Genomic DNA, 17802 nt, shown 5'->3' with positions numbered 1-17802 from the left:
TCTCTCGACAGTATCACCGAAAGGGCCCCTTGCTCACTCCTATTTGTTCATTGCCAACTTCCGCATTGGGTGATATCACCGAAAGTTAAGGCAAGCAAGTTCATGTGTGTGGAAGACTGGAAAGAGGTCTTCCCACGACTTTGGATCGCCACACCAGTTGCATAGCCTTTTTTTTTAGGTTTTGGATGATTGATTGATAACACGATTAAAGGACTAACAAATTTGCTAAGTGTTGAACAGGAAGTTGATTATATTACATACATGCAGCGGCGGATCCAGAAAATATTTCAGGGTGGCTGAACAACACTATTATTCGATCTTAAGTCTCAGCCCTCCCTACACTATAGAACTTTGTCTAAAAATTCATGGGGGTAGGGGGCTTGAGCCCCCCGCCCCAGCCCCTGCATACATGTGGAATATGAGATGTTGTATCATTTGAAGTGTATCAATGGTTCAATCATAAAGGCAAACTTGAAAGTGTTGAAATGAGAAGCCAAAAAGATGTGTTGTTGTAAAGGCAATCTAGTTCAAGCACAGGATAATAATGCAAATGAAATTCAAATTATTTAGTTGTGATGTGTTGCTCAAAGTGAATTGATGTGAGAGAACTTGGTGGGTGTCACACCATCTAGGCGAAAGGGCAATGCAAGCAAGGTGTGGGTGATTGTCTCCAAAGGTCCATTTGCAGAGATCACACAATGACACAAATTTTGATGTGACGCCTAAGTTTTTCGCCATTATAATTTTGTTTTGAATCACAGTCCAAGCAAAGAATCTGCACTTTTCTTCAAATCGAGCTTTCCAAAGGATGTTTCTTTTGTAGTGCTCAACGCTTCCATTGGAGTGAGCTAAATAAGCTGATTTCACCGTGTACTGGCTATTTGCTGTCCAAGAAGAGCTAAGAGGACCTCCGGAGTTTGAAGATAATGTGACTTGTTCAAGCTTCATCAGATGGTCCAAAAGAATCAAATGTTGAATGGCTTAGGAGCACTCACGTGTTCCATAGCCATGCTTGCCTCTTAGTATGCGTACACAAGTGACATACACAAAGCATCGAGCTATAAACATGCCAGCATAAAAAAAAAAAGATGGCACATTGATCATTCCAGTCATTACAAACTTGTTCATACATGTTCATCAATCGCCATCAGCCATAATGACACCATCGCTGCCTTGCAAGTTGCAAGCAGCCAATCACATACACTACTCCAACCAACCTACTCCTAAATGAAAAGAGAGCTGCAAGCATGGTCCATTGGTCCGCACAACCATGGTCCATGGTAGGGGCAGCTGAATTATTCCGTGGTTCAGTCGAGTATACAATGGCAGGCAGGATGCGTGGAGATCTCGGATCTGATAGCCCTGTTCTTCTGCCCACAGCAGTAGCCAGTAACAACAGCAATCAGTCTACATGGCCGCTGCTCCACCGTTGGACGGCCAGGTCACGGCAATGGGGCTCGTGACGTCGTGCGCGCCGTCGCTCCAGGTGATGGACCCGAACGAGTAGCTGGCGTCCACGATCACCGGGTTGCCTGACACCGCGATGGTGATCTCGTAGCCCAGGCTCTGCTGCTTCCCGTCGAATGCGAGCTTGCTCGGGGTCACCGTGACATCCACGCCGGACGGGCTGACGATCTTGGGCTGGTACACCGCGCTGGAGTTGCTGCCGACGTTGCGCACCACCCGGCTGTAGGTGACTGAATCTTGGTAGGAGGAGAAGACGGCGGCGAAGGCAGGGTAGTTGAGGTCGCCGGAGCGAGCGAATTTCCTCGAGCAGTTGGCGATCGAGCCGTCCTGTGTGAAGATGGAGATCAACGACGGAGAGTACCCGAGCGTGCAGAGGAAGGCGACGTAGTCGTCGGTGCCGGCGTCGTACACCAGGCCCGGGTCGAGGGCGGCGTTGGGGTCGACGTGGCCGGCGCCACGGACGAACGGCGTCGACTCCTCGCCCGTCGCAAGGTCCTTGATGGTCTCCCCGGAGTTGTCCAGGTTGTACGCCGTGGTCATGAGCGCCGACTTGATCGCCGCGGGGCTCCACTCCGGGTGCGCCTGGCGGAGCAGCGCGGCGAGGCCGCTCACGTGCGGGCAGGACATGGACGTACCGGAGATGATGTTGAACTCGACGCGCCTCGTGTCGATGTCCAGGTCGGTGGGAGAGGCGGCGCCGGTCCACGCCGCGAGTATGTTGACGCCGGGGGCGATGACGTCGGGCTTGAGGATCTCCTGGCGCGCGGTAGTTAGGGCCTCGGCTCGAGAACGCCGCCACCTGCGGCGCCGACGGCGACTTGCCGATGACCGTGCCGCGGAACATGATGGTCGCCGTCGGCGACGGGTCCGTCTGGACGTAGTACCTGATCTTGGCGCCGAACTTCTGCCCGACCATAGTCGCCGGCACGAGGTGGGAGTCGGCGATGAGCTCCTCGCCGCTGTCCTCGGTGTTGGCGAGGATCATTCCGACCCCACCGGCGAGCTTGACCGCCGCTCCTTTCTCGACGCGAGCGTTGTTACCACGCAGACAGAGCACGATCTTGCCGGCCACCTTCTTCGGGTCGAGTTCGCCTATCAGGCACAGGCGGGAACCACAGTCCCCGGCGAACACCAGCGGCAGCTGAGTGGAGTCCAGGGGGTCACCGGCGTACAGAGACACGCCGCCAAAGACGCGGCCGTCACCAAGAACCACATCTGCGGGGAACTCACGGTCGATGGTGGAAGCGCCGACGGTCAGGATCCACGGCGCAATGTTGACGGCGGTGTACTCGCCAGGGCCGGAGTTGCCGGCGGAGCAGGAGACGACGATGCCTTTGCGCACCGCGTGGAAAGCGCCGATGGCGATGGAATCGGTGTAGAAGCGAGGGGCGTACCCGTTGGCGCCGACGGAGAGCGAGATGACGTCGACGCCGTCGGCGATGGCCTCGTCCATGGCGGCGAGGATGTCGGAGTCGTAGCATCCGGACGCCCAGCAGATCTTGTACGCCGCGATGCGCGCGCCGGGGTCCATGCCCACGGCCTGCCCCTTGGCGTAGTCGAAGAACCCGGCGCCGTGCACCGGCGAGCCAGCCGCCGTGGAGGCGGTGTGCGTGCCATGGCCCTCAGTGTCCAGCGGTGACTTGGACTCCTTGGTCTCATCGATGGGGTGGCCGAGACCAGCCTCGTACCCCTGGTAGAAGAACTTGGCGCCGATGAGCTTGCGGTTGCAGTAAGCGGACGCGTTGAAGGAGCCCGCGGAGACGCATCCGCCGGAGAAGGACGCGGGCGGCGGGCCGAGCCCAGCAGTTGCCGCGAACGAGGCCCGGCCGATGGGGTAGAGGCCGGTGTCGAGAACGCCGACGACGGCAGACGACTCGCCTCCCGCCGCGGCTGGGAGGAGCCCGGCGGTCTCGGTCAGGCCTAGGAACGACGGGGTGTGGGTGGTGTGCAGCTGCCGCGCCTGGTCGGGGTACACGGCCAGGACGCCCTCCCCGGCCGCGGTGTGCGCCGCCTGCTCGGGCGTCAGCCGCGCAGCGATGCCCGTGGCAGCGTGCTGGTAGGAGTAGAGCACGCGCGGCCTCGGCGCGCGCAGGCGGCGCGGGAGGAGGCGGCGGAGGACCGCCTCGCCGCCGCCGTTGGCGCGCGCTGCGGACAGCGCCAGGTGGCCTGGCGCGAGGTGGATGATGTATGTGGACTGCGGGGGCGCCTCGGCGGCGGCGACGGCGGCGAGGATGGCGAGAGCGAGCAGGACGATGAGGCTCGGGCCCCTGACCCTCGCCATGGTGCTCGGAGCAGATTGGAAGGGGTTGGTTTGGGATAACAGTACCACAGTAGTATCATAAAACAAGTGTGGGCCCAGGCGATGTGTGGAGTGTGGACCTTGGATTGGCCACGCTGTCGAGGAGATCGGAGTCTGGTTTCCCCAGGCTCTTGGCTGAGTTTGCTCTTTGAGTGGCCGCTTGCTCTGCCTACCTTCGCTGCCTCATTGTCAGCGGTGGAAACGTGGAATGTCTTGGTGGGTGTTTTTGCGTATGTACGTGCACACGTCTTAATACAAGGTACTCCCTTAGTCCCAAAAAGTGTCGTTTCGACTTTTATACATCTTATTTGACCATCTTTTTATTCAAATCTTTTTTATAAATATCATCTATTTTATTATGACTTATTTTATCATTAAAAATATTTTAATAATGATTAATTTATTTTATAATTTATATAAAAATTTTGAATAAAATGAATGGTCAAATACGATATTTTTAAAAGTAAAAAACGTCACCCTTTTTTTTTTTTGGACAGAAGCAGTACACGGTAAAGGCATTATATTACACTCACTCCTCGCAAGCAAGAGCAGTTGTACAGTAGATACTTCAAGCTTTTGCGTGATGCGCCCAAGCTTTTCGACAGGGACACTGTTCTCTTGTTTTCTTTTTGAAATTATTAGAACTGATGCGAGATGTGTACTTGGAACTTTCATGACCATTGTTGTTAGCTATACGTAATTCTTTAGAATTTACAGAGCAGTAATGGTGGTACTCTAGGCATTGCGTGGAAGAAATCATGGCTTGGGGCTTTGAAAGTTCCGATGAGGTTTTATTTGCCTGCATTCGTATACGTCTCAATTTATATGGATTTAAGGTGAAAATCAACTAATTTTGATCCTAGCTCACTCTAACACACATGAATTGAGAAGTATACAGATGCAGTCAAACAAGCCTAGAGTGTGTTTATGACATGATCATGAGATTTTTTTCCTTTTTCTTTTAGAAAAAAACTTGGACTCTTTGTTCTTTTATACACAACATAGAGTGCTCTAGTTATACATCGTATTTAAAAAAAACTTCGGCTCTTTGTTCTTTTAGGTGCATTTTCACGTTACTTCCCCGTCATTCAGCCAAAGGAATCTCACCAACACCTTCGGCATCTACACCAACACTGCCTCCGCCGACACCTTCATCACGAGGGGTTGCGCCGACACCTTCGACATCAACATCGCCTTCGCCAAGCTCTTCAGCATGAGAGGCTTCACCACCACCATCGACGACTACACCAACATCGCCTCTGCCAAATGCCTTTGCAGGAGGGCCTTTACCAAGACTTCCACAACGTGAAAAAACTCACCTCCATCAACATGATTAGCACGAGGAGCTTCGCTGACACCTTCGGCATCTACAACTAAACACCTCTACAGGAGGGCATTCACAAACATATTCGGCGAACCACAACAAAACACCTCTACCAACGCTTCTGCAGGAGGGGCTTCGCCAACATCTTCAGCGAACCACTATGGCTCACCTCCGCCAACACTGTCGCAAGGGACTTCACCATCATCTTCACCCACTACAACGGCTCGAGAGCCTTTGTCCAAAACTTTGGCATCAATGCCTACGACGACTTGCCTTCATCGCTGAGCTCTAGGTGCTACGTCAACTCCTTCGGCACCGAGGTCTACTACACCTTCGTCAACCACTTTGACTCGAGGGGCTCATCGATAACTTCGCTCCGGACATCTACTTCCACTACTACGACTACATCGACTACACCAGGCACAACTGAGGATACGGTCATGAGCACTGACCAAGAGGGGCTAGGGGAGCATGCCAGAGGGCCAGCCACTCCGGAGGGTGCAGTATTTTGCCCGGTGCTCGTGAGAGAAGATTCGGGGACCTCACAACAACCTTCAGCACAACTACTTCGACTACGTCGACTACTTCAGCTATGACAACTATGCTTGTTTTCAAAGAGAAGATGCATCATCAAGTGAAGCTTCCAACGAGAAGGTCCCTATCGAAGATATGGGACCAGGGATACCTCCCGCCTATATTCCAGACCAGGGGCTGGCAAATAGGCCAAAGACAACGAGTATGAGGCCCACGCACGTAGGGCATAGCACCAGACGTGATGAGCAAGCAACCTAGTGTAGATAGCTTGCATTCCTATCTTTATGGGACATGATAGAAGGATCTGCTCTACTTTCTAGGTAATCAACTAGGAAACACATTTGTTAGCCGATTGGATCTCTTGTAACCCTGTCCCTAGACTATATAAGGAGGGGTAGGGAGCCTTCGATGGGCAATCTTTGACATCCATACTAGTGCATAGCTACAATCGCAACCCCTATAAACTTGAGCATACAAACAAAGGTATCTACTTCAAATTGGACATAGGGTACTGTGGGGGTCTGACCCTAGGTACCCATGGCGATACACATGGGCTGCACCAATAGGGATGGTCCAGCCCACAAGACAAAGGCTTATAGCGCATGGCACAGCTCGGCGCACGCCGCAAGGCATCTCGGTGGCATCCAGAAGATCACTTAGAATCTGTTAGGATATGCCGAATGTATGATTCCATGTATAGATTATCTCTTACCCGATCAGACTCTGACCTAATCGACATGTAACCCTACCCCCAAGCTATATAAGGCGGGTAGGGGACCCCCTCAAAACACACGTAATCATATACGATAGCCAATACAAACCAATGGGACATAGGATTAGGGTATTACGTCAAGCTAATAGCCTAAACCTATATAAATCTTGTGTTTTGTCACCATCTCGCTCCTGATCTGGCTCACCTCTCCGATCAATCTACCATCGTGGGTAGCTCCCTCGATGGACTGCTGAGCATCTTTTGTCAACAGTTGAGTAGGGGTGTGTGCTTGATCTCATGGCAAGCCAGATGGTATGTTTCCCAAGCTCTCTGTTCGCTCCTAGGCCCAGCCAATCCTTCACAATCGGATATGTCACCTAGATCATCAACGCCAACGACGATGGGGAGATCGCCCAGCCAGTGTAGGTCAACCCTGCACCGATTGTGCCTACGTCTGTGTCAGCAGATCTGATCTTGGGAACTCTCCTGAGGTTGCCTTCCTCTCTAGCAACTCGACCACCGCTGCCATGCTGGCAGAGGAAGCCCATCCAGCAGGACAATCTGATCCCCTCCATAGATCGGGTTGATGAAAAGCTAGTCGAGTGCTTGTCGCTCGTAGAGTCGGTCATGGATCGGACTCTTCACGATGACGAGTCTCCGTCTCTTTAGCACTTCATGATGGTTTGCACCAAGCGTTCTGCTCAACCGCACCGCCCGAGGCAACATGATCTAGATCTGATCATCACGGTGACCCCAATGGGGCGCACGGTGCAGCGCCAACCTCTCTCCAGACCCGATCTGCCTAGGGCTAGGCAAGAAGCTATAACGTAGGACTCCATGGCTGCCTAGCCCTATGGATGGCCAACACGGCTACCGTCTATCAAGATGCCTTGCGTGAATTTTATGCTGACCAGATCGGCCACGTTTACCCGCTCTCTAAGCCTGATCTGCCCATCATAGATCAGTTCGCTTCGGCGATCAACATGGTGTAGATCTGGCAGCTCAATGAAGAGTCCATACTCCCCATCTTGGAGGAGGATCCAAGGGCCAAATCTGAGGGCTCCACCAAGACCGAACCAAGACCGTCACCGACATCCTCGCCGAGACCCCATCGTAGCCTAGGCGTTTCCTTGGGGGACTTTTCTTGGTTAGCTATGACAGTCCTCCTCGAGATAGGGAAACCGATTCCCAGCGTGTCGCTCTAGAGCACAAGAACGCCAATCGTGCCAAACGTCGTGCAGCAGAAGGCGCCGCTGCGGCTACATAGTGGCAGGAGGTGACGCCGACCAGCAGGGCACTCGCCACATCACCCGTTATCTTGAAGATGAGTTCCTACAAGTCAATGGGCACCAAGTGCAGCCGACGCCGAGCGCCAATCTTGCGGTGGCCATGAACAAGCTCGGTAGGCTCCAACAGACCCTAAGCTCGCCAAAGCCACCGTCATGCTTAAGGCAGCGGCAGTCTAGGTCCTCGAAATCCATGAGAATCAATCTCCATCTCACTCCACTAGGTCCAACCAGTCTAGGAGGTCACGGCAGTCTTGCCCTAACCATCCAGGTGGCAACCGTTTTCAAGCTGGCGGCCCCTATCTCCAAAGAGGGTCATGAGGCAACTATGTTGTCAACCATGGACAGCCATCGCGCTATGTCAACCCTAACGCCAATTAGGAAGTCAACCAGCGCCGTGGTGGTGATGCTCAGAGCCACTTCAACTAGCTCCATGACATTCATCGTCACATCAAGAGAAACCACAACTTGTGCCACGAGGGGGAAATTCTTTGCCTGCAGGAGTATGACTGAGAGTAGGGTGATCCTAACCTACTACCGGTGTTGTCACCCCATGAGCTACAGGAGCCACCGCTCCACAAGCTATCGTTGATGACGCCATCATCACTGATGGTCCATGAGCTTTCACGATGAGGCTCCGCACCGTATAGTGGCCCACCAACTTTAAGATCTACGAAGTCCAGCCATATGATGGCCACACCAATCCTGAGCAATGTCTGACATGTTATGCCATCACCATGAAGGCCGGCGATGGCAACCCCAACATCATGGCAAATTACATTCCAGTTATGCTCCAACCTATCGCAATAATTGGCTCACTAGACTCCAACCAGATATCATCGACTCTTGGGATGACCTCAAGAATATGTTCATTGAGAACTACAAGGTGACCTGTGAGCGGCCGACCACGAAGCATGACCTAGCAAGGGTCTATCAGAGGACGGGAGAGCTCCTTCGGAGCTACATCCGGTGTTTCTCAGAAGTAAGGAACTGGATTCCTAACATCCTCGAGGTAAAGGTAATCACCTGCTTTGTCCAAGGGCTCTATCATCATGATGAGCTCCAAAGGAAGTTCAATAGGAAGCCACTGACATCGATGGGCAAGATGTTCTAGACGACTAACCAGTACGTCGATGTTGAAGAAGCCGAACAACGCCACAAGAAAGAAGTTGGCTAGGATCCTCAGACCGATCGCCCTGCACGCCGCGATGACGACCGTCGTGAGGACAGACACCCTAATGACCATGACTGTCGTCGCAACGATTGCGAACATCGATTCGACGACCGCGACTACCACAACAGGCCAGAGGGTTCTAGGCAAGGACAATTGAGATGTCATCGACCAGACAATTTCATTGCTTCCATCAAGCAACCTCATGCCAAGCGCAATTATAGTGCGTAGTTCGACAACATGCTCAATGGTCCATGCCCGGTTCATAAGGGTGCGAAGCACAACATGGGCCTTGCCAAGGCCCTACTCAATGAGCAGAACAAGAAGCATGATGATCGTGATAATGACGCAGGCAAGGATTGCGAGCCCCCTAGGGATACGGGCGGCACTTTCCAAGAACCTAGCAAGACCATCCATACAATCTTCGGGGGCCGAGCAGCCACTGAGAATAGGCATGACCAGAAGCTCATAGGACGGTGGATCCTGTCCGTCAAAGCTGCTAGCATTGTCACCAATCCTAGGTACCTCCCCTAGTCGGATCAGCCCATCACCTTCACTAGGGTTGACCAGTGGGCGGAGATTCCTTACTCCAGACGCTTCCTGCTTGTTCTGGATGCCATCATTCAAAAAGGTCCACTTCACGAAGGTTCTCGCAATGGGGGGAGTGCCCTCAATATCCTCTTCACCAGTGCCTTAAAGGAGTTAGGCCTCTCCGAGAAAGACCTTACCACCATAGATTCTCCATTCTAGGGGATTGTCCTAGGTAGGGCATCTCAGCCTCTTGGCTAGATTATGCTGCTTGTGCAGTTTGACACCTTCAACATGTTCCACATTGAGTACACCACCTTCCTGGTCGCTGACTTTGACATCGCCTACCACACCATTCTTGGGCAACCTATGCTTACCAAGTTCATGGCCATACCACACTATTCCTATCTAGTTTTGAAGTTGTCAGTGCCTAGAGGAGTCCTTTCTCTATAGGCCAACCTCACCATCACCTATGATTGCGAGAAGGAGAGCCTCGCCCTTGCCGAGGCCTTCAACCTCTTCGCACGCATGGAGGCTTGTCTCACCGAATCCAAGAAGGTGCCCGAAGAAGCTCAGGAGATCTAGATGATGGAGGCGCCCTAGAAAGCTGCTAAGGCCAAGGACACCAAAGAAGTGAGCCACGACCTCATCGATCTGGCTAAGACCGTGAAGATCGGGGCCCACCAAGACCCTAAATACGAAGACGCGCTCATAAGCTTCCTATGTACCAACATGGATGTGTTTGCATGGAAACATGCAGACATGCCTAGGGTACCATGGTAGTTGATCGAGCACTCCTTACATGTCTTGCCGACCGCCAAGCCAGTCAAGCAGAAGCTCTGATGATTCATGCAAGACCAGAAGGAGGCTATTAGGGTAGAATTAAACTGGCTTCTAGTAGCTAGATTTATCAAAGAGGTGTATCATCCCAAGTGGCTGGCTAACCTAGTGCTCATTCAAAAAAAAGAATAAAGAATAGAGAATATGTGTTGATTACACCAATCTCAACAAACACTGCCCTAAAGACCCTTTCGGTCTCCCTCGCATCGACGAGGTCATAGATTCCACCACTGGTTGTGAATTGCTTTCTTTTTTAGATTACTATTTTGGTTATCACCAGATCTCCTTAAAGGAGGAGGACCAAATCAGAACGTCCTTCATCATGCCATTTGACGCCTACTGTTACACCACCATGTTCTTCGGACTCAAAAATGCTGGTTCGATGTATTAGAGGGCCATCCAACGGTGCCTTAAAGATAAAATAGGCCACAACATGGAGGCCTACATCATTGATGTAGTAGTCAAGTCAAAGACCGCTGATAACCTAATCGTCGACCTCAAGCAAACGTTCAAAGCTCTCAAAGTATATTGATGGAAACTGAATCCCACCAAGTGTATATTTGGTGTCCCATCAGGTATCCTTCTAGGCTACATCATCAATGCTCAAGGGATCGAGGCGAACCCTAAGAAAGTCTCAGCCATTACCAGAATGCAGTAGCCGACCTATGTCAAAGATGTCCAAAAGCTTACGAGATGCATGGAGGCCCTGAGTCGCTTCATATCGTGATTGGGTGAGAAAGGTCTCCCCTTCTTTAAGCTGTTGAAGGCTAATGAGCGTTTTGAGTGGATGGAAGAGGTCGACAAGGCCTTCGTCGAACTCAAATAGTTCCTCACTTCACCTCCAATTATGACCACGCCTTAATCCGGTGAGACTTTACTAGTTTACATCGTTGTGACCTCTTGGGTTGTCAGCACAGCTATCGTCGTTGAGCACGAGGAGGCTGGGCATGCGTACAAGGTCCAACAACCTATTTACTTCATCAGTGAGGTCCTGAATGAGTCTAAGACTCAGTATCCCTAGGTCTAGAAGCTTCTATATGCGGCCCTGATTACATCCCGCAAGCTCCGCCATTACTTTGAGTATTACAAGATCATCGTAGTCACCGAATTCCCTCTTGGTGACATTCTTTGCAACAAAGAAGCCAGTGGGTGTATCATCAAATGGGCGGTCGAGCTCGACACCTACTCCATCAAGTTCAGGAGCTGGCTGACCATCAAGTCACAAGTTCTGGCAAATTTTATCGCTGAATGGACTGAGATCCAAGAGCCGATCCCGGCCGATCGCCCCGAGCATTGACAGATGTATTTCGATGGGGCTCTCAACATTGAAGACGCCGGGGTAGGTGTACTATTCATTACTCCATCCATGGATGAGCTAAGTTATGTACTCCAGATCCACTTTCTAGCCTCCAATAGCGCCGTCGAATACGAAGCATGCCTCTATGGCCTTCATATCGGCGTAAAACGACTCATGGTTTTTGGCGACTCCACCTTGGTCATCAATCAGATTAACAAGGACTGGTCCTGCACCAGTGAGAACATGGATGCCTACTGCACCGAGATTAGAAAATTGGAAGGCAAATTTTACGGCATCGAGTTCCATCATATCGTTTGTGATGCTAATCAAGCAGTCGATCGCCTGTCTAAACTTGGGTCTTCTAGAGCTAAAGTCCTAGTAGGTGTGTTTGTCCAAGATCTGGTGACTCCATCCATCAAGGAAGAGTAACCAGTCGATGAAATGCCTCTCTCCAAGTAGTTAGTCCAGCAGTGCCTACCCCTAGCTCTGGTTGGAGAGAGCAGTTCATCAAGTACCTCACCATAGCTGAGGTCTCGATCAATAGAATAGAGATGGAATGACTCATTCATCATAGCAAGCACTATGTGCTCATGGATGGCAAGCCATGTGGAAGAACGCTAAGGAAGAGCTATTGTAGAAGTGCATCACCCAAGAGGAGGGTGAAAAATTACCGCTCGGGATCCACGTTGGCTCATGTGGCAATCATGTCGCCTCTAGAAATCTGGTCACCAAGGCTTTCCGAGCTGGTTTTTGAGGTAGTGTTTAGTTACCAAAAATTTTCAAGATTTTCTGTCACATCAAATCTTTGGACGCATGCATGAAGTATTAAATATAAATAAAAAATAAAACTAATTACACAGTTTAGACGAAATTCACGAGACGAATTTTTTAAGCCTAATTAAATTATGATTGGACACTAATTGTCAAATAACAACGAAAGTGCTACCGTACTATTTCACCAAAAATTTCGCCAACTAAACCGGCCCCTAAGTCAACTTGTACCTAAAATCTGGCAGAAGACCATTCAAATGTCATTTCGTCGGTGCTTAAAACCAAGCACCCGTCCTTCTCCCCCCCCCCCCCAAAAGGCCAAAACCATGAGGCACTTATGGTGGCACAATAAGTGTGCTACACTAATCATCACATTAAATCTTACGATACGTGCATAGAGCATTAAATGTAGACAAAAAAACTAATTGTATAATTTGGTTGAAAAATTACGAGACAAACGTTTTGAGCCTAATTAGTCCATAATTGAACATTAATTACCAAATAAAAACGAAAGTACTGCAGTAGTCAAATTTCCAAAATTCGCGAACTAAACACGTGCTAACATCCAAATCTGAAATCTGAAATGACGGCATAAATTTCGAATGAAAAAACTGGCCTGCATTTTCCTGGTGGGAAAAAATCTCTAGACGGGCCCACCTGGGCACCTGGCTACCCCCAACCGTAAGTGTCACGCAACGGAACGGAACGGAACGTGTCGCTTTCCTTTCACGCCTTCCTCCCCCGTTCGCTCCCATCTCCCGCCTCCCTCCCATCTCCGCCCTCCCTTCTCCAGTCTCCACCCTCCGCGCCGACGCCTCTGGTGTCTGGTCAGGCGGTCACCAGCAGCGCCACCACGCCACCGACCATTTGCCGCGTTGGCGTTGCCGGATCCTTGAAGCAGTCAGCCCACCCCGCCCGGACCCGAGAACCCGCGCGCGCGCGTATTAATAACGGCCACCTCGCTCCCCCGCCCGCCCCAGAAGGCCGAGGGAAGCGCACGCACCTAGCGACCAGCACACAGATTCGTTCCAGGCCCCCCTCATCCGCGCTCCCAGATCTCGCGCGTCTCCCGCAAGGTACGGACGCGGATCCCGCCACCATTTTTTGCTAATGCTTATGGCGTTCGACCTTCTCCGTCCATGTATCGTTGGTTGGTTGATTGATCCCTCGAGTCTTGTGGGTGCGATCTGAGTTGCTCGGGGGGCGAGGGGAGGGGGATCTCGGTTTGAATGAGTTGATTTGGCAGTTTAGGGTGCGTATCTGGTCAGTAGGGATCCAGAGATGGGGCGTTTGGAGCCGGATCTAGAGGTGGTTCCGCCTTTCGCTAAGGAGAGTACTCGTATAGGGAGGCCCCCTGATTTTCTGCTTCTAGAAGGGTGCGTCAGGTGCTCCTGCTGTGTGATCTTTGTCGCCTTGTGACGCTGGGACCGGGAAATTGGCGGGAGTTGTCAGAATAATACAAAAATAGCTGGTGCCACGAGATCAGGGGAGTTCAGATCAGGTTATGACTTATGATTATTTGATCTTCTGATTGTTAATGACATGAATCAGTGCATCTGTTGGTAAAGGTAGAACATTGTCGGATCCTACCTAGGATGCCTTCTTCATTGAGGCGCTGTATAATTTTTCTCAGTTCATAAAGCCAGCACCTTTTGCACTCCTAAGAGTATAGCGCCCAATAGAATGCATGGAATGGGTTGCACTTGAATTGCTTGGTGGCAAATCAATATTTTAGCTGATTGACTTCTAATGCTGCAAACATGAGACAATCAGTATAAGCTAATCTGTCGTTACAACCTAGTTGTTATGTAACATTGTATTTCTCGGTAAACAAAAGTGGTTGCTTACTTGCTTTGCCCTTATTATGAAATGGTTCCTTTTTTTTTTTGCATTTGATATGTGCAAGTTTGGAATTTTGTTGTACAAAGATGCAATACCAATTGTAATCAAACTGCAGGGTAGTTTTGAGCCATGGGCACAGTTGTGGATGCCGCTCCAGCTGTTGTGGCTGAGGAGGTACTTTGCATTACTCATCTACTTGGAGTTCCTTATCCCCTATGTATTCAATAATTGGCTCTGCTGCAAAGCACTAGGTTCATTGAGAATGTTCAGCGTCTTACCTTTTCATTAACAGTTGGTGCCCTTGAACCTTGCATTTTTATAACTAAATTTCAGCTGATTTTGTTAGTACGTATGCCTTGCTTATTTTCCTGTCTGATTCATGCTTCTTGAAATCAAATCAATCCCCATATCCTTAAGGAAATTGTGCTTCCTGCATGTTTTCATTAAAGAAATGTCCTCATCATCTCATATGACTCGTGCTATTCATAAACTATGGTTCATCTTAGAAATGTGCTCTATGTGCAGGTCACTGAGAACATGTTGGGTGGCAAGAAAGTTACAGTTGTATTTGTTCTAGGTATCTGTTCTATCTTCAGTAATTTTCGGCTATTTGTGTCCTACCACAGAAGAGAATTTTTGGTTATTTGTGTCCTAGCATAGAAGAGCAGGAGCTTATAACAGCTTTGAACTTAAATGAGTTCATGTGTTCTATGGGGTTACTATGTGCACTTTAAATAGATGATTTTGTTTTGCATCTGACCAAGAATTTACACATAGGTGGTCCTGGAAGTGGAAAGGGCACACAGTGTGCCAACATTGTGGAGCACTTTGGATTCACCCATCTTAGTGCCGGAGATCTTTTGCGTGCAGAGATTAAATCTGGCTCTGAGAATGGGTATGTTTTTCCCTCTATAAGAAAGCTTAACTTATCCTTTTCATTTATTTTTCCTTCTGTACAGACTTTTTTCTTAGAGAAAACGCAGGATCAGTCTTGTTGAGCTGCACATTTGACATTTGTGCGTTCTCTCTCCACGGTGCTCCTTGATGTTTCACAGAACCATGATCGAGAACATGATAAAGGAGGGAAAGATTGTTCCATCGGAGGTGACTATAAAGCTGTTGCAGGAGGCAATGATAAAAAATGAAAATGACAAATTCCTGATTGATGGATTTCCAAGGAACGAGGAGAATCGTGCAGCGTTTGAGAATGTTGTAAGTCCCTCTTTTTTGTACGCAAAATTTTTCTGGTTCTCTTGCCAGTTTAAGAAATTATTGTTCCATTCTTTTAGTTACTTATAAATGAATTTTTAGACTATTAATTCTTTCTCATTCCTTCAGACCAAAATTTCTCCTGCGTTTGTGCTATTCTTTGACTGTTCCGAGGAAGAGATGGAGAGACGTCTCTTGGGGCGCAATCAGGTTTCCTTCATCCTTAACCAATTGTGGTTTTTAGTCACAAAATTCTCATTTCCAATATTTCTTACTGTCTTTGCAGGGAAGAGTTGATGATAACATTGAAACTATCAAAAAAAGGTTCAAAACCTTTGTTGAATCAAGTCTGCCTGTCATTGAGCATTACAACTCAAGGGACAAGGTTAAAAAGGTATTGATGAACTTTTATCTTGCCAGCGGTACTCCTATTGCACTCCGATGATGCAAATATGTGATGTATTATACAACAACAACAACAAAGCCTTTAAGTCCCAAACAAGTTGGGGTAGGCTAGAGTTGAAACCCAGAAGAAGCAATCAAGGTTCAGGCACGTGATGTATTATACAGTAGAAATAAAACCAGAGTAAGATGCACATTAGAATAAATACGTGAGGTTAGAAGGATATTTTAGATCTATCATGTGTGTTCCTTTGCTAATGGCCATTATAGTTCACATATCAATTAAGACGCAAATATGTGATGTCTTATACAGTAGAAATAAAGCCAGAGTAAGATGCAATTAGAATAAGTACCTGAGGTTAGAAGGATATTTTAGATCCATCGTGTGTGTGTTCCTTTGCTAATGGCCATTAAAGGCCACATTTTAATTAATTGATGGCCTTCTCTTTTTGCAATGTTTTCACTTTAGCCCCTATAGTAACTTTTCATTTTTTCAGATTGATGCTGCAAAACCAATTCCTGAGGTGTTTGAAGACGTCAAAGCCATTTTTGCCCCATATTCTCCAAAGGTAATTAGGTTTCACTTGTTCTTTGTGTATTCTTTTGCAAATGTAGCATTTCCAGATGGATCTTTATTCTCATGTTTGCCTTAGCATTGCATTGAATATGTTGTTTTCCATCTTTAAATATATGTCTACAAACATTAAATTATGTTCACCTTTAAAAACTTCAATTTTTCCTCTTATGTTTGCATGACTAAAATACTAGTACAAATCTACTCACTCATCACCTCGTTTTCTCTACCAGGCTGAATAGAGCAATCTAAGGGACATGATAAAGGTGATACATGGTGTCATAGGTATACCCTCTATATTGTGCCTGGCCTAAATGATTTCATCTGGTTCTTGCCACCATAAGTGAGATTCTCATGCAATCTTCATAATCTTTTTGCAGGCACCACACAAACATATCTGTGATTAAGAACCCTTTAATATAGAACAAAAGTTTTGGCTCATATGAGCTACCAGCATATCTGTAGGCAATTCGATTTGTTACCAGCAATAAGTAGATCTGATTCCCAGTGGTTCTGCTAGAGTAACATTTTACCACTGTGTTGTTTATGTATCCTTTGATGTTGTGTTGTACCAATGTGTAATTTTACTTTATGGACTGATGAGACCTTGTGCCATTCCACCAGGTTTCTTGTTCTATGGAAAGTGTAAAACTGCTGCCATATTCTTTATGCGTTGAAATATATTCATTGCACCGAACTTTTGTCTGATAAACTTGTAATAATACCCTCTCGGCAGTAAATATATACGCTTAACAAGCCTCTTGTAGATGCTGCTGCTTAGATTGAGAGTATAATGACATGTTCGAAGTACCCCAGTGTCATGAATCATAAAGCCAGAGAGGTCCAGAACCATAGCATATTCCGTATGGTCCAGTTTTTTTTTTTTTTTTTTGTGGACGGAGGTCGTATAAGGTTAATTGGAGGTAGGCATGTTCTCTTCTCTCTTCTCAGGTCGAAGATGTCGCCAAAAAAAATCACAACAGCACATATGATGGAATCCAGACTGTTCTGCACCATTTGTGAGAGCTCCCGTTCCTCCTACCCGCTTTTGAGGCCTTTGGGCCAGATTCAATGAATGGCTGAATGAACCGTATGGTCTAGATTTTTTTTTTTTTTTTTTTTTTTGGACGGAGGTCGTATAAGGTTAATTGGAGGTAGGCATGTTCTCTTCTCTCTTCTCAGGTCGAAGATGTCGCCAAAAAAATCATAACAGCACATATGATGGAATCCGACTGTTCTGCACCATTTGTGAGAGCTCCCGTTCCTCCTTCCCGCTTTTGAGGCCTTTGGGCCAGATTCAATGAATGTTGCACCTTCCAATTTGAGAAGGGAAAACGATACAAATCTTGGGCCCCTCTCCAACGACGCCCAAAGTATATGGCTGAATGAATGGATGGTCCACACTTCACAATTATTATATACTATTTTCTTTCCTCTACAACTGAAATCCCGGGCCAGGGGGGGGGGGGGGGGGGCTATTTTTTTAATTTTAACACTTTTTTAAACTAATTCTAAATCTAACACGGACTGTTTTTGTGGCAGAACC

The 17802-nt window shown here is 48.5% G+C and overlaps 2 protein-coding genes across 3 annotated transcripts; one reads left to right on the top strand and one right to left on the bottom strand.

Annotated features, from left to right (window-relative positions):
* Window positions 1-1059: 1059 nt before the first annotated feature.
* Window positions 1060-3800, bottom strand: LOC136530796 (subtilisin-like protease SBT1.4). The gene is given in 2 exon segments (XM_066523517.1): window positions 1060-2226; window positions 2228-3800. Coding segments are annotated over 2 exon segments (2340 nt in total). The 5' UTR covers window positions 3749-3800; the 3' UTR covers window positions 1060-1407.
* Window positions 3801-12991: 9191 nt separating this feature from the next.
* Window positions 12992-16939, top strand: LOC136530797 (UMP-CMP kinase 3). Of its 2 annotated transcripts, XM_066523518.1 has the most exons (10): window positions 12995-13305; window positions 14187-14245; window positions 14597-14648; window positions 14849-14966; window positions 15127-15283; window positions 15410-15490; window positions 15567-15674; window positions 16180-16251; window positions 16490-16541; window positions 16637-16939. In XM_066523518.1, the coding sequence occupies exons 2-9, from the start codon at window positions 14201-14203 to the stop codon at window positions 16496-16498; spliced, it is 642 nt and encodes a 213-aa protein (XP_066379615.1). In that variant the 5' UTR covers window positions 12995-13305; window positions 14187-14200; the 3' UTR covers window positions 16499-16541; window positions 16637-16939. The 2 variants fall into 2 exon arrangements, with proteins under 2 accessions (XP_066379616.1, XP_066379615.1); XM_066523519.1 differs by lacking the exon at window positions 14187-14245 and having other exon boundaries at window positions 12992-13305.
* The last annotated feature ends 863 nt before the right edge of the window (window positions 16940-17802 follow it).

The sequence above is a fragment of the Miscanthus floridulus genome, unplaced genomic scaffold, assembly GCF_019320115.1.
Source record: "Miscanthus floridulus cultivar M001 unplaced genomic scaffold, ASM1932011v1 fs_207_2_3, whole genome shotgun sequence".
In the NCBI taxonomy this organism is placed as follows: domain Eukaryota; kingdom Viridiplantae; phylum Streptophyta; class Magnoliopsida; order Poales; family Poaceae; genus Miscanthus; species Miscanthus floridulus.
The sequence above is the reverse complement of the archived record's forward strand: the minus strand, read 5'-3'. Positions and strand labels throughout refer to the sequence as shown.

Bases quoted from the DNA above. Each gene is read 5' to 3' on its own strand.
- LOC136530797 (XM_066523518.1), top strand. From the start codon at position 14,201: ATGGGCACAGTTGTGGATGCCGCTCCAGCTGTTGTGGCTGAGGAG. The intron at 14,246-14,596 runs GTACTTTGCATT...CTCTATGTGCAG, and splicing joins CAGCTGTTGTGGCTGAGGAG to GTCACTGAGAACATGTTGGG. The intron at 15,284-15,409 runs GTAAGTCCCTCT...TCATTCCTTCAG, and splicing joins GTGCAGCGTTTGAGAATGTT to ACCAAAATTTCTCCTGCGTT.